General features: G+C 45.5%; 1 protein-coding gene across 6 annotated transcripts in view; it reads right to left on the bottom strand.

The window, feature by feature from the left end:
- The window catches only part of LOC137230970 (tubulin-specific chaperone cofactor E-like protein), a 162234-nt gene that overhangs the window by 50675 nt on the left and 88143 nt on the right, over window positions 1–23416 (bottom strand). For 3 of the 6 annotated variants that reach the window (XR_010946319.1, XM_067751352.1, XM_067751353.1), the window contains 6 exons: window positions 19747–22415; window positions 16448–16581; window positions 13479–13766; window positions 9552–9689; window positions 9040–9205; window positions 4995–5407 (listed from right to left, as the gene is read on the bottom strand). Coding sequence is in view for 5 of the 6 variants with exons in the window: in XM_067751352.1 (XP_067607453.1) it covers window positions 4995–5407; window positions 9040–9205; window positions 9552–9689; window positions 13479–13766; window positions 16448–16581; window positions 19747–19810 (1203 nt within the window). In the remaining variant the exon portion in view is untranslated. The remainder of the gene's footprint in view (window positions 1–4994; window positions 5408–9039; window positions 9206–9551; window positions 9690–13478; window positions 13767–16447; window positions 16582–19746; window positions 22416–23416) is intronic. The other 3 variants (XM_067751349.1, XM_067751350.1, XM_067751355.1) reach the window with 3 other exon arrangements.

Genomic DNA, 23416 nt, shown 5'->3' with positions numbered 1-23416 from the left:
GAAGGGAACGGGCGGCTGGAGAGGGAGCTGGACACAGGCAGAGTCCATTCATTCAGTAGATGTCAACTCAGCCCTTTCTGTGTGTCAAGCTCTGTTCTAAGAGTTGGGGATTAGCAATGAGTGAAACGGACGAAAATCCCTGCCTCTTGGAACTGTCTATTCCTCTTCAGGAGACCAACAGCAAACAAAACCAATATGTAAAATACATAACAGCATCAGAAAAGTGTTCTGCAGGAAAATAAAGCTGGGAATGTGGATCCAAAGTGCTAGGGAAGAGGGTTTCTAATTTTAGACAGGAGGGTCGAGGAAGACCCCACGGGGAAGGGGATATATGAGATGAGGAAGAAGCCTTGCAGTTATCTGGGGCGAGAGTGGCTTACGCAGAGGGGACGGCCAGGCCCTGGGGTGGAGCGTGCTGGGCGCTGGGTTCGCACGGGCCAGTGTGGCTGGAGCGGAGAGCCAGGAGCAGGCAGTGGTCGGGGAGGGCAGAGAGATAAGAGCAGCCACAACAGGCACGGCCTTGTCAGCCATTGTAGAGACTTTGGCTGTGACTCTGAGGGAAGCCGAGAGCGAAGAGAGCGCCCAGAGCAAAAGATCGACACGATCTGACTTCCGTTTTGGAAGAATTGCTCTGAATTCTGTGTTGGGAACAGATCTTGGAGGGCCTTTGAAGCATGTTTTTAAGAGAAAACAAAACGCCACAAAAACAAAAACAACAACTTGGATTTCTCTTCTGTAGGAAGAGCTCCAAAAAGTTTTAAGTAAGAGAATGATGTGGTCAGACTTGTGTTTAAAAAAGTCCACTCTGGCCAGTACGAAGGGTATATTGAAGTAGGTGGAGATTAGAAACAGAGAAATCAGGCAGGCAACTGGTGCTGGAGGCCAGGGCTGATGAGGGCGAGGCCTGACCTGCACCCAGACGTGGAGGAGGGACAGCTCGTGGTGGACACTCCACAGGGCCTGGGGCTTTTTGCTGGGGGGAGTGAGAAATGGGGGAAGAATCAAGAGTGAGTCCCACAGGAATGAAGATGAAGACGTAGAGAATGGACTTGAGGACATGGGGAGGGGGAAGGGTAAGCTGGGACGACGTGAGAGAGTGGCATGGACATATATACACTACCACATGTAAAATAGATGGCTAGTGGGAAGCAGCCGCATAGCACCGGGAGATCAGCTGGGTGCTTTGTGACCCCCTAGAGGGGTGGGATAGGGAGGGTGGGAGGGAGACGCAAGAGGGAGGAGATATGGGGATATATGTATATGTATAACTGATTCACTTTGTTATAAAGCAGAAACTAACACACCATTGTAAAGCAATTATACTCCAAGAAAGATGTTAAAAAAAAAAGAAAAGGAGTGAGTCCCATGTGTAAGTGGCTTGATAAGCCTCCAACAGAGAGTTAGTTTTCTTTTTTTTCACCCTTAACGTGCCTGGCATCTCTAGACATCACTTTTGAGGGCTGGAATGGATGGTTAGTCCTAGAACAGCCCTGGTGGGTTGACTGTAAGTGCACGTCCAGGCTGCCCTGCACCTGTACTGATTTCTGGCACACAGAAAGATCAAGGGTCTTTAGTGCCACCATTGCTGCAACTCTCTGCGTTGTCTAGGAAGTGAGACAATAGACTGTCCAAGCATCGCTCCCAAGGTTTACCACGGCTAATGGCATGTGCAATTCTCTGTCCCTAGAAATTAGTATGGCTTATGGGGGAAGGGAACAAAAAAACAGGCTTGAGATGTAAGCCATCCTATGAGAGCAGGAAGTAGAAAAAAAAAAAAACACCCAGGGGTTGATTGATTTATCCTTATCTCCCAGGTAGCAAGTTAGCCAACAAGGATGAGAAAAGCCACACTCTGAGGAAGGTCAGCCAGCGAGAGCGCTGGGTGATTATGGTGTATTGCTCTATGCTGAGATGTAGGAAGTGAAATCTCCAAGGCGGTATAATCCTAAATGCCAAACACCTCCCTCGCTGAATGCCCTCCTCTCCTCTCACTCAGCCCCTGCTAACAAAGGACAGTGGTTGTACTTCAGAGCAGAAGCCACAGGGTGCGGCGGTGGGGGGGGGGACTGTCTCTGGATGTCACATCCATCCCCCTGCTGCAACCAATCTCGTCCCACGCACACTGCCTGTGTCCCTACGCTGCCCATCGGCGTTGCCCAGATTTTCCCTTCTTTTTTGACATAAGTGGTCATTTCTTCCCCTTTCTTTCTCATGCATGTCTCAGTTTCAGCCACACCTTATAGAGTCCTGTGCTTGTACCCCAGAGGGCTTGGAATGGGAGCAGCTGGGGACTCTCACCCAGTCCATGGCTTCTTATTTCTTTCCTGCTGTCCCAGTCCTCAGACCCTGATGAGCCAATGTTGATGAGTCTCCCTGTTTGCTTCCCTTCTTCTCCCTGTGTACCAGCCAGGACCCCCTTTAACCATGTCTCTCCCAGGAGTGGGTAGGGGCAAGGTTAGGTGGGAGCAAGGTTGGGAGAGAGAAGTAGCATCGTAGGACAGGCCTTAGAACGAGAAGAACTTTCAGTGGGAATGGCAGTGTGGGAATGAGTACTGAGTGCCTACTGGGTGCCAGGCTTTGTACTAGCCGTCGCACATGTGGTTATCCTATTTCATCCTCACAACAACCTAAGAAGGTCCTTACCATCTGCCCCTTTTGCAGATGAGGAAATTGAGATTCAGGGCTTGCATTATTTGTGGGTGACAGGACCCGACCCTCCACTGCTTCCTGCTGCCTTTGTTCAGTGCTGAGTTGAGACAGCCAAGTCCAAACTACAGCCAAGAGCCCTGCCTTCTAGACATGACACGATTACCCCATTTTACAGATGGAGAAAGTAAAGCTCAGAGAGGCCACTCAGCTGGCAGTGGTGGCCCAAGGCTTGTGCAAACCTGACCCCAGAATCAGAGCTCTTCGTCACCATCAGCTATTTGGCGTTGGCACTCTTTTCCCTGGTGTACCCTAAACTACTCAGTTTTATCTGGGGGAGAAAGATGAAAACTGATAAGTATTAGTTAGAAGGAGACATTTACTATATATGGATGTTAGCTGTCTTTCTTTGGCCCCTATTAGCATACACAATCCTAAATTGTTTACTTGTCACTTGAGAACATTTCAAAGGGGGAACATGCATATTCAGAGCCCAGTTCCTAATCCCAGCATATGGAGAAAGGCAACCTGTTTGTTAAGATCTGTTTGCAAGGCCCCGCCCTGCGTGTCTGAAAGTTGGCAAATCAGGCTCCTTCTTGCCTCCCACCCCCTCTTGCCTGTCCCCACTTCACCCCGGGTGGGGTCTCTGCCATCATGGAGGCACCCTCCCCAGCAGGGCAGGTGTATTCAGAGACGCTCGGAAGCCATTTGGCAAAAGGAAAAGGGACCCATTGTTTGCTTGCAGTTGGAATCACATAACCTTTTCTTTCTGAAACATTTACATTCACGTCCACAACTCCCTGTCGCTACAGAAAATTGAGGAATCCATGCCCTACGCTCGGACGATGGAAGAGAGCCACGCAAAATTAGCAGAGCTGCTGGGCCTGAAAGCAAGGGGCTGGTGTCCCTTTCCTTCTAAAAAAAAAGAGTCTGACTGTGAAGGGAAAAGAATTTTAATCAAAATGGAAAATAGGAATACAGCATGAAGCTTTCTTTTCCAACTTCAGATATTGTACACATCATCCCCACAAGACAAGGAAGTAGGGGAGAGCTAGCAAACATTTTTCTAGCTGGAAATGTTAGCATCTATCCACAAGGACAAGTGTGGTGCTCAACAGCACAACAGAAATTTAAAAGGGAAAAACCCCAAACTTCTGCAGCCGAATTCTTACCTCTGATTTGATTTACAGAGCTGTCTCTAGGGAGACTAACCAAACACCAAGCAAATTGGCATTTTAACCACTGTAATAGCCCACTTTTCTAATTACGGCACTGATACGCTGCACAGACCTAGGAAGGGCAGAGCCAGAAAAAGTGGAATTAGTTCCTTGGTGCTGCCTTTTGTTGGACACGCTGCATCAATTAAAACTACAACACGTTTTTGAAAAAAGAAAGACCTCCCTACACTGGCATCAGTTCTGGTTTGTAATCTCTGTGATGACCTCCATGCTTGGGGATTAAGGACAGCATGGGGTTGCAGCAATCAACCCCTCGCGGTCCTGGTTATTATTGCTTGAATAAATACATGGCTGCCCTGAGGTCTCCATTAACATCATGAAACTTGGGGCCTCCACAGATTGAGTAATTGCTACTGGCTTTTTGTTCTCCCTCTTTTGTCAATGCCCCAGCCTGAAATCCAGGTAGACAGGGACAGGAGTCATTTGCATATGCTAAACGAACCACAGAGATTCGTGTGCTCTCCCATTCCAAGCAGGAGTGGGGGATTCTGTTAAAGGGGTAAAGCTTTCAGGGGAACTTTCCACCCAGGTTTCACTAAAGAAGTCACTGAGCCCACTCCAGCTGCCTGGACAGGCAGTGCCCATGGATATACCAATCAGTTTGGACGTCTGGACGTTTCTCTGAGAATGAAGCCACAGCTCTTGGGTAAACAGGATGGGGGGATGTGAGGATTGTTAATCAAAAGCTGTAGTGAATTACGGGTTTGTACTTTGTGTTTACACTGTCTCCAGGGCATGGCCACGTGGCTACCATTGTTGCAAGCCAGGTTCATGAGAAACAATTTACTTCTGTTCCCAGTTATGTCTAAGCTTGGATGTGTGTGTGTGTGTGTGTGTGTGTGTGTGTGTGTGTGTGTGTCAGCTAAGAAGTTAAATGTACTTTAAGATAAACAGCAGATAGACATGTCAAAGAGAAAGCCTAGGTTAGCTCTTGTACAAACAAAATTTAGCCTAGTAAAGAATTTTACAAGATGTTTGCATGGCTCTTTACAAAGATCCATGCATCTTTTTGGTACAAAGAGCAAACAGCAGTAGATCTGGGAAAGTCTTCCCCAGGCTGAAGCACCTCCAGCTTCTCCATCTCCCCGTGAAGGACGGAGAGGGTCTCACCTTGACTTTTCCATAGCTTCCTTTGGGGATGAGAATCTTGTAGCCATTCACCTCCACCGAGAGCTCCTTCACCCAGGAGACGGCTGAGCCCCCCCGGTGCTCGTTCTTTGCCTCCACGCTGAAGAAGGGGAGGCTGGAAGTATGCAAACACTGTCGGGCCAACAGGTAGGCACAGGAGCCTTGGAAGTGGAAGAGGAAGCCATCGAACGTGTGATAGTGCGGCTCCCCAAATACCACGCACGTGCTGGTCTCCACCGGGCTGCAGTAGAAGAATTTGCCTTTGGGTTCGCACACCTCGTAGGGGCTGCAGGAGACCTCCTGGCAGTAGATCTCGTTGTTGAAATCCAGACAGCGGCACTTGATGGTGCAGTTCAGGTCATCCCAGAACACCTCCCCTCGCCGAAGGAACTGTCCTGGGGAATAAGGACAGTAGAACTAACATTTATTGAGCATTTACCTTCTGTGCTGGGCATCGGGCTAAAGGCTTTACTTGCCTTATACCGTTTAATCCTCAAAAGAACCCGATTAGGTATGAAGTGTTGCCCTCACTTGTCAAGTGAGGAAACTGAGGCTTAAGAGAAGTTAGGTAATTCATCCAAATCACGCAGCAACTCAACTGCGAAGCCAGGATTCCAAGCCAAGTCCGTCTGAATCCAATCTAAGCTCTTGACATTATTGTCACCACCACTGGTGAGCACACTTTCATTCAAGGAAAGACACATTGTCTCACTCCATGGGATACACCAGGACACACGGCAGTCCTTGCCTTCCTTTCGGCGATAAGAGGAAGGGTATTCTGAAAGAAGGCCCTCCCCCACCCCCCGGGTAACTCGGCAACGCTGTCGGTTCATTTGCTAACGTGATCATTCATTCACTCATCCACTCATTCAACAAACAGCTGCTGGGGGCTCAGTATGTGCCAGAAAAGAATCAGGAGTCAGACCCACAAATTTAAATCCCAGGCCTCCTGGGATGATTCTGGAACGGGCTGACCCCTGGCTTCCTACATTTCCGGGCTCATAAATCCTACAGACACTGTTTAGGCAGAACTTACACCTACACCAGTCGTCTTCTCCCCTCACCCTAGGCCCGGTCTAAGTCCAGCATTCCTCTCTCTTTATCCCCTGGACAGAACTTCTTGACAGAATCTACGTCAGGAGGAGAGTGAGATGGGGAGGGGAATGGTCCTAAGGGATGTTCTAGTGTTTAAAATACTTCTATTGCCTTGGTAGGTTTTCAGTCTTTAAAACCATTTCTCTAAATGAATGATTTCCCCCACCAAAAATCTTGAAATCTACCAATTCTTCATATCAACCTTCAGTTGACACGGGAGCATCTCTGGGCTGGGGGCTATGACCTAATCCTTGGTTGGGGGTTGGGGTCAAGAGAACTGGGCGATGGTCACAAATCTGCAATCAATTGCCAAGACTACTGACTGAACGTCCGCCTGTCTTAATGTTCTGACCCACAGAATGTGGACAAGGTTATTTTCTCATCCCTGCCTCCTGGGGAACAGAGATGCTATAAAAAGTTGGCACAGGTCAATAAGGTAGAAGTATTTGTACATTGAGACTGTCTGAAAAGGAAAGTATCAAAGATACAACATTAAGAATTGTAAACAATATCATACACCAGGAGTAACTACAGTTTGAAACCGTAGTTTGAAAAGGTTTCTCAAATTTTTATAAAACTGAAGACCTAATGCAGAGCACAAAGCTGCCAGGTGAGCCCAGGCAGAAGCCATGGCAGTTGGACAGTCCTTTCAATATCTGTCCAACAGGAACAATTATGTCTCAACGGGCAGTTATGTTTCATATGGCCCCTGAATGGGATAATAGATGTATTCACAGTCCCAGTAGGTCGGATGCATCAGCCCTGAAAACAGGCCCCTCCGACCTCAATGCTTTTTGGCACTCACCCAGGCTGCATATATTCTAACAGCCTCCACTCGGTATGATTTCCAGTCTCTGCTTTCTCAGGCTTCCAATAAATGAGGGGGAAATGTCTTTGCATAGAGGAGGTTTGGACCAAAAGGTAGACTCTGAGATAATTTTGTTTGCAAAATGATGATATAATAAACCAGCTCTATGCAACACTCCCCCCGTTGTCGCCCAGGCCAAATCCCCATCTCATTAGATTGATGTGTGTCCAGTGGCACATTAAAATGCACAGCAGCCTGTATGAGGAGATTGAATTTGTCCTGTATATGAAACCCAAAGCCATAACTCAGGAGGGAAAGAATGAAGTCAAAGTGAGGACTTTGTACACTGCTGGCATCTGACCAACCCCACAGCTCTGTGAGCCAGTGTTTTCCATTATCACAGCATTTCATTCCCGGGACTCAAGGAGAGGCTGTCACCTGGCACTTAGGTAGCACGGCCACAGCCAGTCAGCTCCATGACACTTGGACAAAGGCGAGAGGTGTTGGGTAGGTCCCTAGCCCAGGCCATAAAAGCGAGAGAGATAACGGGGCATTGGTTTGGTATCTTCATAGACGTTAGATGAAGATGTGTTTACACTCTGTAAGGGAGGGGAGTGCAATCTCTGAAGTCCTGGTGACCTTCGGAGCTAGATTCTTTTCTGTCCAGTTTAATACTGGCTTAGCTCTAAACATTTATTTGCTCTTCCGAACATGGAGGACTTTACAGAGTCCACAGAGGCAAAGATGCCCAGGCAGGGCATCTTCACAAATGACCTTTCCTCAGAGCAAAAGCAGAGGTTTGATAAGTGTGACCACAGCGCAGGGGATGGGGGCAGAGGGTGTGGGCATTTCAGATCAGGTGAATATGGCCCTTCTGATGATTACACAAATCAAAGCCCTCAGGGGTGCCGAGACTCAGAGGTCACCTGGCCATGCTCTCAATGGAAGGATGGCAAGAGACCTCCTGAAATTTTCATCCCACCCCATAACTTTCTTAGGAATCTGGAAGCATTTTCCCCGGGGTCATCTTCTGTGCTTACACAGTACCCTGCACTCATATCTCTCATAATAGGTCTTACATTGTATCATCACTGTTTCTGTACTGTCTTCTCTACCATGGTAGGGTCATGGGGGTCCAGAGCAAGCACCATCTTCACCAACCTAAGAGACTGGCTAAGCACATTTGGAAAGATGCAGTGGCTGGAAGGCTAAATGGATGGATGGGTAGATGGGTAGATGGGTGGGTAGGTGAGTGGGTGAGTGGATGGGTAGATAAACGCACAGACAGATGCATAGATGATTGACTAATTCTACTTGCTATAGCCTCCACTCCTAGAGGCAGAAATATGCCCAGAAATCCTGTTTTCTGAATACTTTTAGACATATAAGAAGCAGGAATCTATAAACCATGGTGTCCCTGTGAGAGTCCTGGGCTGTTTTGTACATCCGAAGGGGTTTTGACATTTCAGAGGAGGCTCCAAACTTTGGATGCCAATGTAAAGGAAACCCACGGAGGTTCACCTACAGCTTGTTCACACAGACCTAAAGCCGGCTTTGATTCTCCCTAAATTCCTGCATGTTTTGCTGCTGCTTGGAGGATTTTAGGAGAAGCTACCCTAAAGACTATGACACGTTTTCTCCTTTCTTTCTAATCATACTAGGAGGTACTTGGTACAGACTTGGTGATGCTCCAAGCTCACCCACTCCCATGGATCTACAAAGTGCAGATGGTAGAGCAGGAGTAAAGATGAGAAGGAAAATTTAAAGGGGGACATGGCAACAACAACGACAACAAAAATAATGTTAAACAGGAGGGCTCTCTTCTGTCCCTCTGGCTGCAGAATCATTCAAGAGCCTCGTCCACTGTGCAGTAGTTCCCAATGGGGAGCTGTGTTCATACCCCAGGCACAGGCTTCAGAAACTGCGGTATGGCCAGCGCAGGGTTTCAGCTCCTGGAGCGATGAACGTGCACGCAAAAATTACCTTGATCTCCATTACCCAGAGGAGAGACTTCAAAGGGTAAAGCATCAGCCAGGAGTCCCCCCTACCATGGCTTAAAAGCCTGCCTGTCTATCTCAATGAAACAAACCCTGCTTTGCCTCAGAGAAGAGGAAATGCCTTTACCTCTGGAGGTGCAGCCATTGGCTGGGTCAATTTCCTTCCCATCAACTTTAAATGCCCAGCGACCTGGAACATTGACGTTTGTGGTCTCTTGGATATTCACAATATCAGGGGTTCTTGACCCCGGAAGGCTGAAGTAATTGGTGATGTTTCCACCATTAAATCCTGCCTAGAGCACAAAAGGAAGAGCAGACTTTTGAGCACACACATCATCCCCTAACCCCCGCCCCGACCTTGGTTTACTTGCCCACCATCTTGTTTTCAGCACACCTGAAATCAAGAGACCCCTTTTCCTGGAGTCTCTGGGGCCACCATTTCAGGTGATAATGGCCCGCTAGTTCATGCCACACCCGGATCCAGGTATCAAAGATGGGCAAGACTAGTCCCTCAGTCCACCTGCAGGACCAGACACGCTTCTCCAGTTCAAAGCAGGATTTCCCCCAGATGCTAAGAGCATAAGAAGAGAGTGCAGTGCTTCAGAAACACATAGGAGGATGAGCCAGAGAACCACCTACCTGGGCCATCACTCCCCCAAGACCCGTCAGGGGATCACCGCCGCTCGCCGTCCCAGTGGTCCAGTTGATTTCGTAATAATTGAAGAGCGTGAAGGTATAGGTGCCGTCAGACACCAGGACGGCCTGGAAGGTGTTCACCTGCAGGATGCGAATGGGTGGGTGGGCTCAGGACTCACATCCCCAGGAGCTCCTCTCCCCAGTAGCAGCTCCCTTTACCCTGCCCCCTCCCCACTCAAGCAGCTCAGAGCTGCTCCGACCCCAGCCTCTGTGCTCTGCCTTCTCTCCAAATATGTTCTCACCTCCATGGGGAAAAGCAAGACATGTGGGGCTGTGCATCCAGAAAAGAAATTGCCTGAGAATAACCTAGAGGCTGACTCAGCATCCCTCTTACATCTCTGACTGGCACCAGATAGGAAAGTCAGCGGCCCGACTCAGCATGTGATAATACGTGGGCACCTATAGATGGCAGCATGAGAATAAACTATAGGAACTAGTCAAGCCAGGGAGAGGGCTGTGAGCACCTGTTCCCAGAGCAGGTGGGGGAGGGCGTGGGGGTGGGGAGGGAGAGGGCAGAGCACGCAAATGCCAGTCGGTGGGACTCCAGTGGTGGCATGGGCCCTGCTCTCTCGCTTCCTGGAACACACCGCTAATCTTGGTGAGATGTCTCCCCCTCTTTTAAATGCAGGTTGGAAAGTGATCCGTTGCGGAGCACAGGCTCCGGACGCGCAGGCTCAGCGGCCATGGCTCACGGGCCCAGACGCTTCGCGGCATGTGGGATCCTCCCGGACCGGGGCACGCACCCGCGTCCCCTGAATCGGCAGGCGGACTCTCAACCACTGCGCCACCAGGGAAGCCCCTGGAAATTGATTTTTAAAAAGCACTTGGTGGGGAGAAATTGCTCCTCTAATGGAGCATTTATGCATCACTTTATATCTGCAAAATTCTCCACCTCCATCTGTACCTCAACCAATGCTAAGACAGGCAATTTTTTGGCCCATTCCCATCATAGGAGCTAAGAAAACTGAGGGCTCAAGGGAAATGAATTGCTGGAAGTTCCAAAATGACCTAGCAACAGAAAACAGAATTGGAGCCAGAGCTCCCAGTCTGATCTCTTCGTGCACTGTCATTACACACGGTCTTAATTTTCAACTTTTTAGGACGGAGATGTTATATACATTCAGATCAGTCTTGCAAACAGTTTCCAGAAAAAAGCTGTAGCAAACTCTGTCCTTTACTATTTCCCTTTGCTAATCCCTACCCGCTGATGCATGTTTTCAGGAAATTCAAGTAAAAAACAGAGTTAAAAGGAGAGGCTGCTTCGACCTTTTCCATTCAAACCTAGCATTTTCCCAGCTGCCCGATACCGTCCTGGTTAACATTCTGTCAGATGCAGAGGAAGACCCACATCCTTATCCTGTGTAATCAAACTGGGGTAGAGGATCTTGGAAGCCCCAAATCTCCCATCCTAGACAGTCCCAGGGAGGGAGAAAAGGTGCAAGTAAAGAAAAGCCCTTTTTGTACACGAGAACTTTCTCCTCAAACTCCGTGCTTGCCACAGCTGATGGCGTTGATGATAGAGCCGCCCAGGTTTATGCCTCCATTCTCTGGCCCCGTTCAACAAAAGGGCAAAGTGGGACACAGAGAGGAGCGAGCAGTCACCTATATGGCCGCTGTGGGGTCAGATTCAAGAGAAAGGCATAAAGTCAACGTCACACAAGGACCAAAGCTAAACCCTCCTTCAGACCAGGATGCTCCTTCCGGATGTGAATTCCTTCTCCTGAAATAAAGTTGGAAATATCTTTGGTCCAAGCAGGTCTTGAACGCAACCCATGTCTGATCCCAGAAGTCACCTTAAAACCAGCCAGCCATCCTAAGAACGCTCCAGAAGCTGGCTCGCCCTCATGCACCTTCTCCCTCACTCTCACCACCCCCCCCCCCCCACAGGTAACTCTTCAACACGGGTTGTGAGACTCCTCTGGATCTGTTCTTGTAAAACCATGTTTTTAATTCTTGAAAAGCCCTTTTATACTTCAGAGGCCTTCTAACGCTACCTGGAGGGGGCAGCTGAGGAAAGAGTTCAGGATTCAGAGTTAGGAGACTGGGTTTGCACCCTGCTCTGCCGCATATGAGGTTCAAATTCCTTTTCTTGACACTTGGGCAAGTTACTTAACTTCTCTAGGCCTGTCCCCTCACCTTTAAAGTGGACGGCGAACTTCCTTGGGAACATTCTTGTGAGGGCTAAATGATTTGCAAAGATAGCCTATCACAGCCCTGGGTTCACAGTCAGCCTCAATAAATATTAGTTTTCCTTCCTTAAAGTAAACACATCCTCTTGACTTTCTACTGGGCTTCTGCTTCTAAAAGATCTCTCATGCCCAGTGTTTACTTGGCTTGTTGATACGTGTTCCTCTAAAGAAGGGGGGGCCTAGGATAGTGGGAGATGGAAGAGGGGCCAATTCCGAAGACAGGGCTGGAGGGACACTCCTGCAGCTCTGGAGGATTTTTATCATCTTTTTCTCCAAGGAGCTCAAAGCACTTAGATGTTACCTCATTCATCCTCATTGAAAGAGTCCTCACCTAGTCCATAAATTTACGCCCAAGTACAAACCAGGAAATATCTGAATTATCTTGCCATTTTTACTGCCAATGGAAGTTTTTTTTGAAAAACTGGTGGTCAGCATTTGATGGGCATTTCTTCTCTTTATTTTTCTCCCTCTGATACTAAAATGTATCGATCGCTGGCATCCTGCATTCTAAAGCTGTAAGGTATGAGGCTCAAGGACATCAAACATCACCCGAGGAGTCGTTAGCAATCCATAACATGACAGGGGGAAATTTTTGCTTCTTTAGAGGTTATTTCTAGCCAGTGCATCCACTGTTTAAACTTGTATCTTTCTGTTCTCCAGAACCTCTTAGTGATAAAGTGCTTTGCGATGCTCTGGTCAGAAGGTGCAGAGAGGCAGGGTGCTCACGGCAGGGCAGCTACGAAATGCAAGCCCAGCACTTTTCCAACTCTGCCTCTAACTCAGTAGTTTCTGTTTCACCCTGAAACAACTGACTCATCGCCAGGGAAATCGGAAAACAGATGGGATTGGAAATAATCCTAAGAAAGCGGAGGGAAGATGTCTGAGTATCTTTGCTTACTGGAAATTATACATTGAAGACGCATCTGCTGCTTCAAAAAAACTCCATTGCCAAAGTCATCCACACAAACGGCAGGCTTTCCTGAAAATTATGTTCTGCCCCTTTCTGTAGAAAGTTGATTATCTCTATAATAATGCCAGTGATAATCTTTCTTATCTGACTGTTATCTGATTGCCCATTTAGGATTTCTGAGCAGATGCTGAAACTTTATTCATGAAACACTTCAACTGCCCAATCCAATTACCATCAAATATGAATAATTCTAGCCCTGGTCACAATTTTAAAAAAGGTCATAACATAATAAAATGAGCCAGATCATTTGGCTCCAAACTGGCACCCTAGTTTCCTTTTCCTATCAGGTTTTGTGAAAAAAGAAGAAAAGGAAATTAGCTGATGGAGAGAGGCATTTGGGCCTCTGGTAAGGAAAAGGGACCTTTGGGTTCCTGGTGGGTCCCTAATCGTATGGGGTCTCAGTGTCTCAATCACTCTCCTGCAAAATAGGAATGCTACCTACTGCAAGAAACTTGTGGAGGGCTTCTTTTTAGACATTTGTAATGGTTCATGATAGAGATGACACATCTTCTGAAATATTACAGCTGACTGGACTGGTTAGGTGTGATAGCTCCCTCTGTTTCCTGGAAAGTGGGTGGCAAGACTCCTCAGTGTAACTCAAGGAAACTGACATTCTTCAGCTCTAACAATTAGACTCCTTCACAGTAGTGAAGATGGACAAGAATTAGATGTCAGAATACGAAGTGGAAAAGGGAAAATTTGAATGATTACAGGTGTGGTGCTGCTTCCTCCGTAAAACGTTACTTCGTCCCAGGTCACAATGAAAACCCAAGTGGCAGAGAAAGTTGCCATGTCTTTGAAGTACTTCCTGATGTCCTTGGTGGCTCTTTTCAAGATGACAGGGTCCGTGGTCTCTCTGTAATAGATCTCGCCTCGAATCCCATTGTGTACATCTGCCCAAAATGGAGCAATGAAGGCCCTCCCATCCGTCAGGGGAAAAGATTCGGGCGTGAACTGGCTCACCAGCACGTTGAATGAAACAACTCCGTTGTTATTGACCTACAAAAATAAAAGAGGTTTTGCACAGTGGATCTGAGACCGTGACAATTTCAGAGTTATAAACCAAGACAGATGCTCGCCTAATCATATGAATGGAAATGACTTTTAAACTACTGAATCAGAACCCCCAAACAGCAGCTTCCATTGCTCAACTAGGAGGTTCATTTGCTTCCAGACAAACTCATTGGTTTCCTTTCACTTTCAATTTGTAGCCAGCTGCATTTCTTATTAATAATCAGCCTCATTTTCATGTTCTCTATCCTGTCTTTATTTATACTTATCAAATGCTACTGGATTGTGTGTGTGTGTGTGTGTGTTTGTGTGTGTGTGTGTTGGGCTAGGCAGTGGCTTATGTGGGCAATAAAGAAGATCCAGAGTTACAGATGCAAAATAGACAGGAAAAAACCCAAAAAACATGGAAGCAGAAAGTTAAATGAAAAAACGGAGGAACTCTATATTAGACCTTGATTCCTATTACATGACAAAAGAGGAGTGTCAGTGAAAGGTAAATCAAATACTCCATCACCAAACTCAGATCTCAAGATGAACCATATCCCACCCTGGATGAGACATTTAAAGGATTTCTATTGATGTCAGAACCACTCGGTACTCAGAAAAAGATAAGGTTACAATCCACAGATGAGCCCAATTCCATTACAGCTCTTGTAGTTTGTTAGCTTCTTTGTATAGTCTCTGCACAAAATGGAGACATGAAAACTTTACACTGTATATGTAAATGACTACCTTATGGTGATTTCTTCATGATTTGTAAATGGCTTAGTAAACTTATTAAATTACTAAACCTTACTGCAGATAACAAGCCGATATATATACTCATAAACAGGATCTGTAAACAATTTGCCTCTGCCTGTGTCTGCAGCTCAGTATGTTGGTACATGAAGCTGATTTAACCCAAAGGTTTGTATGGTTTCAACAGCAGGAGTGTCTGTGATGGGAACAGCAGGAGTGTCTGTGATGGGAATACTTGCAATTCCTCAATAGAGAAACATTCTATTGTTAGGTTCATATTTAATTAGTAATATTATGGACATTAACAGTGACTCAGATCCCAGAGTTAAGTTATCAGTACCTGGGCCAAGGGTACGTATGTCAACCTATTTTGGAAGCAAGGGTGTGCAGTTTGGAAAGGAAGCTGGAGATCCAGCTACAAGGACATTGAGGGTCTGCTGTCTGCAAGTATTAGTGAACAACCCAGAAGCCTGAACAAGACTGCATGGCTTAAAGTGCTGGAAACCCAAGGAAAAATTTGCCCTCAAATAAGCCTCCCCCAAATTAAGGACCCTCCTTCTGCAAAGGCAAGAATTATTCAGACTCCACGTCACTTAGTACAATGGAGGAGAAAGGGAAGCTTAACTAAATACACGTGTTCTAGAGGTCTAGGAGACCAAGGCTTCCAGAATGGAAGTCCTGTGCAGCCCTCTCACCTCCAAAATCAGGTCAACACATTCAGAAACTTACAATCAGCTGTTATAGACTAAGGAGGCTCTACAGTGAGTAGAGCATAAAAGGCATTTCAGGATGCCAGAGCAATGTGTCTTCTAGGGAACAGGGGTGTAATTAAAACACACAGACTAGCAGAGGAAGTTAGTGATGACCCAGATTTGTTTTGATTATATTCTATAGTTAAGAGCAGTGGTTCTCAAACTTTTGTGGGCATCAGAATTCCCTGGAGGGCTTGTTCAAACAGACAGCTGGGCCCCCTCCCAGATTCAGTAGGTCTGGGGTGGGTCCTGAGAAGTGACATTTCTAGCAAGTGCCTAGGTGATGCTGCAAGTTCAAGGACCACATAATGGAAGAGGGAACTCTTTTCTAGTGGGAGTCAGCCTTGAGCTATCAATCAAAAGTTGGGGAAGATAGAGGTCCCAGATGCAGAGGAGGCCAGAGATGGAGGTGCCTGGAGTTTTATTTCTTCTTCCAGGGCAGAGTGCAGAATAGAATAGGATGTAATATAATCTACATTTGCTTCACTTAATTCTTTTAAGCCGAAAATCAAGACAGATTCAGTTGCTCTGAATCTTCTTGTCAATGTGCTATAGTCTCACTAGCAGCAATTCCAATGATCAAAAAATTAAAAATAACCTGAGAACACAGGTGCCCAGGAGAGCTCTGACAGCAAATGATACCATTTCTTCATGCAGCTTTGACAATGAGACCCTATGGCGTATCTCAGGCCCAGTGAGGTTGGCCAATTCTGCAAACAACCTTCATATAATAGTTGAGTACCCCTCTACTCTGCTTTGACTCTGCTCCACATTGGTAGGAAGCCTCAGAAGAGCAGATGCCTAAAGTCTTCACACCCCCAGAAGGGAAAGAAAATTGCTGTTGCTCCTATTATGGTTCATTGTATCTTTTTATCTTGTCTAGTGGCAGAAATAATGTTCCTGGCATTGGGGCCTCTGCTTCGCTTGGGTGTTTCATCACCCACAAAAGCAATCCATTGCTCTGTATACTCCTCCGCTGTGAACGTTAGCCATGAAATATACCTTTGACTTTCTTAATCATAAAACCTATCAGCTCATGAAATCTCAGAACTCGTCATCTGGGCTGCCAACAAATCCTCCATTCCCAGAGCCCTGGAAGAAGGTATTTAAAATACTTTTCCTTAATGACCAGCAAGGTGGGAGAGCCCTAGAGCAACAGCTGGGCTGCTTGTCACTTACATAGATGGTGCGGTAAGGAACGCCAAAGAAGTAGATGGGGATGGCCAGCTTAATCTCAGATGAGCTTCCGTCGTCTACTTTAGGGGTTTTGGTGTCATTCTGCCAAAACGGATACATGAGCTCCCTGGGCTGAACTGTCAAGAGACAGGGCGGTTAGGTGGATGGCCGATCCCCCTTCGGTTCGGCAAGCTGCTTTCCTCCCACCCACTAAAGCCAGCTTCTTTCAGTAAGTCTTACAAACGACGTGTAAGTCAGACAGCCTTTTCATTTATCCTCAACCTTAGCTGGACACGGTGCGTTATCTTCTGCCTCTGGAAAGGGGAGCGTGGAAGTGATGGCATTTCTCCTTAAGAGAAATCACTTCCCGCTTCATTTCTCTGTTTCCATACATTTAGGAGACAGCAGTGGTTAACACTGGCTGGAAGGTTGTGAAATCAGCCCTGCCTGGGGCTTTCAGAGCACTGAGAGGTGCCTCTAGGTCTGGTGTGGCTTAGCCCGCTGAATCCTTGATCAGAAGGCAACGTACAGAGAACGTGGCCAGTGGCTATGAGACTCCCTTCTAGCTCAAGAATTCTACTATCAAGTCTTTTCCTGAAAGGAGTCCCCTTCGTCCAGATGCACAATAGGAGAAGATACCAGATCACTGAGGAAATAAACAATAGTTGGATCTGGGACAAGAGTGGGAAGAGAGGGTTTGTAGTAACTGGCCTGTGAATGACCTTGATTGAGCACCCGCCCCATGAGAAGTCTCTCTGCCCAGCTCCTGTTTACAAAGACAGACATGGGATCCTCTGGGGCAAAGGAGGTTGGGCCTTTGAGCAGTCTTTGGGAGGAGGCTTGGGGTGCTTACTCATCATCCTGGTCAAAGGTGAGAGTCATCACACAGACACACACGGCTCCCCTCCTGTAACCATGTCACCACCTCTCTTGGCAAGCTGGCTTGTTTCTCAGAAGTTTCTCATCCAAACTCTTGCAAGGGGTGGCCCAGCTCAGAGAGAGAAATTAGACAATTTCCCCAGGGTCTACATTACTGATGATCAGGTCCAATGGCATTTATGAAATAATCTATATCTGGGGTGTAATGTTTCTTTGCCTCTGTCCTTTCTTTTCTTGGATGAAAACAGAGCAATAGAACATCATCTGTTCTTCCGTTTTCTTAACTCACATGTGGCAAATGCATTTGGGGCTTCTGCTGACAGTTCGTGAGGCACCTGCTTGCAGATGTTGATGCCCCATCCCCAGGTCGGGGGCCCCTCCTTGGGAAAATTCCTGCTCTGTGCTGATGGAGCCGATAGGCTGGCGAGAAACCACCAAGGGCTGCCCTGCTCTTTTGGGAGCCTTTAAGTGAGCAGAGAGCAGCTCATGTAAGAGAGTGGCCGAGTGACCAGAGAGCAGCTCAGTAGTGCCTGGCCGAGTGCCAGCTTCTCTCCTCGTGGAGCAGGGAATGAGGGGAGGTCTGCCTGGGGGAAGAGCTACTCTGTTTCCAAGGGCTAACTAACACCAAGAGGGAAATGGGGAAGATGAGCCTGGTCATTGGTGTATAAGCATCGTTCCCCAGCCTTCAGAAGTCTCTGTGAAGCCAACCAAAGGAAATCTTTGGGAGGTGCTGTAGTTAGTTTTATCACAGGGGCACTCAGCCCACGTGCTTTATTTAATGTCACCATCAGTAGACAAAAAAGGTTTCTCTAACAGTCATAATTACATAGAAGTAACAAATTCCAAATTCCCAGAAGGAAGCAATTTTTAAAAAAATCTCTTTATAATCCCTATCATAGAATTATACACAGGTACTTATTAAATCTGAAGGGTAATGAACATTCTCAAATTAATAATAATAAATCAAATTGTGTCATGGATTTATCCTTCATGGGGAACTTTTTAGAAGTGATGTCCAAGTGTGAACAAGGTCTCAAATTCACGCTGAATTGTAATCATTTGAATAGAAAGATTAATTGGTATTCGGGGCAGTGTTGGCCAATCTGCCTAGGACAGGAGAAATCCATGCCCCTCCTGAGGAGACAGAAAACTATGGTCAGAGAGATTGTCCCTAACTTCTCTCTCTGCTCCAAAGGTGACACAAATTTGCAAGATTCATCCCTTCAGGAATGATCCTAACTAGCTCATGATTTTGAACTGGAAAGGATGCACAATCAACATTTTTCAATTTTAAGAAGAATACAAATAATCAAGATATCTAATATTGTAAGTACTTATCAAATAGTTGTTGAATAAAAAAAATGACTAATAAAAGGGATTAGGTTTAAACTACAGTAATTCCTACCTTAGAAGTCATTACTATTATAAAAATATAGCTTGTTAACAGCATAGCCTATCAATAGAATCAGAGTGAATAGCAGATAGAATCTCCTCACCCATGCTGACTGTAGGCCAGGAATTTTACAATAAACTTTATGTTCCCAGAACGTTGTTTTTTTTTTTTTTCCTCCAAATAAGACACACTTTCTTAGAGCAGGAGTACGAGGTTAGAGGCAGTTGGAGTCATTATTGTGGGGTTTCACACTATAGCCTGCCTGCTACAACTGCTTAAGTTTATCCAATCCTAGAAAAATGTTAGGGCTCCACATGCCTTATAGCTCTGTTCACTCAGACTTGTAATCATGTGTCCGCTGAACTAAGCAAATAAAACAAAGAAGATGCTCTAGAGTTTTAGCCATAAAAGTTTCAAATCGATATAGACTTTCCCAGCTTTCTTGCCTAAAATTTAAAACTGTAGAAAGAAATGCATGTGATCTCCTACCTACCCGGGGCAATGCTACATACAGAAAAAGGAGGAATCACGGAGGGGAAAAATTTTCTTATTTCACTTGCAGTTTTAGATTTTTGGCCATTGTAAGTGGCCACTGATACTCAAGTCACTGACATTAATGCCACTGGAACTCCCTCATTTTGGCTTAAACAAGTATATTTTTTAAAGTCTGTGCCACCAGTTAAATGCCTTCATTGAAATCAATCATCAGGTATGGGATGCACACACACCTACCCTGTGTACTTTTAATGAAAATAATCTGCATATCTTAAAGACTTATTCCACTGACATGGGGCAACTTGGTATATACAAATTGTGTTCGAAGTGAAATAAGAAAAAGTAGGAATGTAAATGAACATCATTCAGAGTTAATGTATTTTGCCCTTGACGGCAGAATTTAATTTACATTTTTCTTGTTGTAACTGTAGACACATGTACACCTGCCCTGATAATTACAGTTCCAACAAAAGCGTCTCTTTATAAATTCAAGAGCATGCTAATCACGAGCTTTATGGAATTTTGTAGTACTCACCTTGGTGCCGTACAAGTGCGAAGATGAAAGAGACCCAAATTCTAAGTAATGATGAATAATTCATCCTGGAATTTTAAAAAGAAAAAGAAAAAAAAAATCCCCAGCTTGCCAGAGTAAATAGAACACCAGGTGTGTTTGGTGGCAAGTCCCAAGACACATCACAACCATCATAGAACATTCACATAACAACATCAACAGTTCTGAGTCAGGATGAAATGCCCTGGATGCTGGCGGGCCCTCCTATGTTCAACACCTCATGAACAAATTAGATTCCCCCGTGAGAAGCAGTTTGGAAGTGTAATGAGATCATTCAAATTGTCAGGAAATTATAAAGAATCAATGAGCACGGCAATGAGTCAAGGAAAGGCATCTACTCTCCAGCTACTAAAGCCCTGAAAAACAGGACCCCACTCTACAGATGCCTGTTGTGTCTCTAGAACAGACATCCATCCTCTGTGAGACCAGGCTCTCCTAATTTTCACAACAGCTTTCAATCAGGATCCCATAAAAGTCAGTTAAAACACAATGTGGTCCTACAGGTAGGAGGATTTAGAGTCTGCCATCACCTTCTGTAAACTATAGAGCCAGTCCATCACTCTGAAGTACAGACCAGAGTCACAGGCTGTAGAAGACTGTCCACTGACTTTCCATATGTGAAATGAATAATAGACATGTAATAAAAAAAGAACCATGCCGGGGTGGCTCCTTGGAATTACAATAAAAATAGAATCCGGTATACAAGCAAGTAATTAGTCGCAGCAAATTAATTAGGGAAAGAACATCACAAAAGTGAACTTGCTTTCATTTTAGTTACAATCCGTTGGACCGGTGGCTTTACCCCTTGGACGATCTGTGCCGCTCTGTAGAGCTGAGAGGCAAGCTCCAAATCGTACGTACTCCTGTGTCAGCACCAAGTGCATGGGTAGACACTGAAGTTTGCTTCCGATAGCATTCTTAAAACTAAAAACCCTTCTCTAATTATTGGAAGCTATCACAATTCTTCAGCCAGATTTCCATGGAAAATCAGTGAATCTCCTCTGTGAGTTTTACTGTAAATCTTCAGTTGTCAGGCACACACATTGAAATCTTAAGCACATAATAAATATTAGTCAGTTTTGCTGAAAATGGGAGGAAGCCTTTAGCAGAGATCAGACACAGCTTTTAGCAGAAGGAGATGTCAGGCAGGTTTAAGACTGGAGTCCTTAGGGAAACAGTTCAGAGAGCAGGAAGGAGGATTCATTTAAATATTTGTATTTATGAAAAATGTCACTAACCTGTTCTGCAGAGACTGGAGGAATGGAGTCGGAAATATTAAGCCAAATCTTGGTAAACCAGGAAAAATTAGGTAAAACAAGAATTCATGTCAGTTCTCCCCCACTTGCTGCCAATTATTTCTGATTCCTGAAATGATGTCTGAATCCCCTACTCTCAAAACCAAAAATTCAGTTAGTCCTGCGCTAGAGTCACGTAAGTGTTGAGTTGCAATCAAGTTTTTCTTCTATTGATTAAGGAAAAGTAAATCTAAAGATCAGTTTCAGGATTGCGTAGAGAGGTTCTTTTCCTGAAAAACTAGACCTTTTTCTCCCCCCTTAAAAAAAAAAAAAAAGAGAGTAGATTCAGATGGAAATGTCAGTTACTTGGAGCTGAAACCTTGGTCCTTTCTGATCGGAATCACTTTGCACTGAAAAACACAGAAGAAAACCCCCCTTCTACCTTTGTACCCAAAAAAAGGCAAGTGTATAATGTTACGGAATTAGCATCCACCAGCATGGGATTCAAACACCAAACAAAGCTGCTGCCTGCAATATTTAAAGTTGGTTTTCTACCAAAGTCTTTTTTTGTTTCTCTGCTTTTGAACGGCTGCCACAAATAGGCTCTACCCTGTTTTTTCACAGGTGTGCGTGAAGTATTGAAAGAAACTGTCTCAAACTTTTCTAGGTTTTATTCCTGCCCTTTTCCCTCTGATACACCGCAGGGCAGCGGGTTAGGCCGGGGGACAGGTAACCAACGCGAGGCAGGATCTTTCACAAGGGAAAAACCAAGGGCTCTGGAAACCTCCACAGATACCAGCGAGGGTCCTTGGAGGGAGTGGGGACAGATAGACCCCCCCCTGACGAAAAGCTGCAGTAGGTATTTAAAAGGCATCGTGAACGAGGTAAAAAGGTGTCCGGTTCGATGCACAACGAGAAACATTGGCTAAGGCAGAAACTAAGTTTACTATCCAAAATATTTAAAGTGAGACTTGTTAAAAAAAGGAAATCATTTGAAGGTAGCAGGAGAAAACTCTCTGTAAATCAATGGGAATTTAAAAATTGCTTCAAAGTTCTCTCTGACCAGACATTTAAATGCCAACTGTATCAAAAGACATAATTCCAGTTTTGAACAAATTGTCCTAAAATGGACAAGAGGTTTGGGAAACTAGTCTTTCAGTCTAAATTATTCAATATTTTTTCCCATAATCCTGTGGTGATTCAGTAGGTTTTACGAATTCTCCACATTTACTTTCAGATGTCAAATGACTATTTTCCTCCCCAAGGCACATATTTATGTAACAGAAAATCTGATTTTTTGGTGCCTGTCCAAAATAAAATTAAACTCAAATCCAAGACTCACCTCAAAGAGCATTCTCCTTGCCCAGCCTTTATTAAGGTTTCAGTCCAGTAGTCAACCTAAATGTAGTGAAGCAAAAGAATTGGTTCTATTTTAAAAACTGCTCGTGTCATAGTAATTGCTTTGGTCTTCCTTCATGTGCTCGTGGGTATTTGTATCTCAGCCTTTTGACCCATATTAAATGTTTCATCCTTCTTGGGGCAGGACTGCTCCTGGGATAAATGCCACCTGGGCTAACCAGATACACAAGATGGTGGCATAAATGGATCAGAATGACTGAGAAGCTGGGTGCAAGCGAGTGCCAGGTGCTTGAGGACAGACGGAGCTGGCTTATCGCTGGTTGGGCTGGGGAGTCAGTTAGTGAGCATGTATTCCGGGTGTACACTCAGTGGTCACAGAGGGAAAAATGACAAAAATCTCTTTTTATGCCATGTCGGCAGGAGGGTTTATTCTGTTTGAAGGGGTGAAGTGAGCCAAGATTTGACAAGATTTAGACCAAAGGTGGTGTGGGCGTGGCTTGGAGCTAGTAACCCAAGACAATTTGCGTTTTACAAAGATGGCATAGATGGAAGCTGCTTTTTAGGCAGGAGGAAAGGCAGTTCAAACGAAACACAAAACAAAAAAATATTCCTAAAAATGAGTAGAATAAGCCTTATATGCTGATTGTTTTTGTTTTGTTTTCTTAAGTTTCTTACACCTTCTGTGAAAGAAACAGTCAGATCTGAGCTAGTTTGAAATGATGCAGTGAGAAGTGTGGACGGCCACGAGCCCCCAGCTGTGAGCTCCTTCAGGCTCAGCCTCACTGTCGGAGCCAAGGGCAACCCCATCCGTGACTGGGCGAGGTGCTGGGACAATTGCCTCAGCACTTTCCACCCGATGCAGGACTCCCCTAATGGGCAATTTTTGCTCTGGAGAACCTAGTTGAGGTGACAAAGGCTATATCGAGGGCTCAACAGAAGCAGCTCTACTATGCCCAAATCAGGGTCTAATTGGGAAAAACCTGGACTTGTGTATATAATTTTATGCATTGGGATTTTATATATGTATGTGTGTGTGTGTG

The sequence above is a fragment of the Pseudorca crassidens genome, chromosome 9, assembly GCF_039906515.1.
Source record: "Pseudorca crassidens isolate mPseCra1 chromosome 9, mPseCra1.hap1, whole genome shotgun sequence".
Lineage (NCBI taxonomy): Eukaryota > Metazoa > Chordata > Mammalia > Artiodactyla > Delphinidae > Pseudorca > Pseudorca crassidens.
This window is presented reverse-complemented; position numbering and strand designations above follow the sequence as displayed.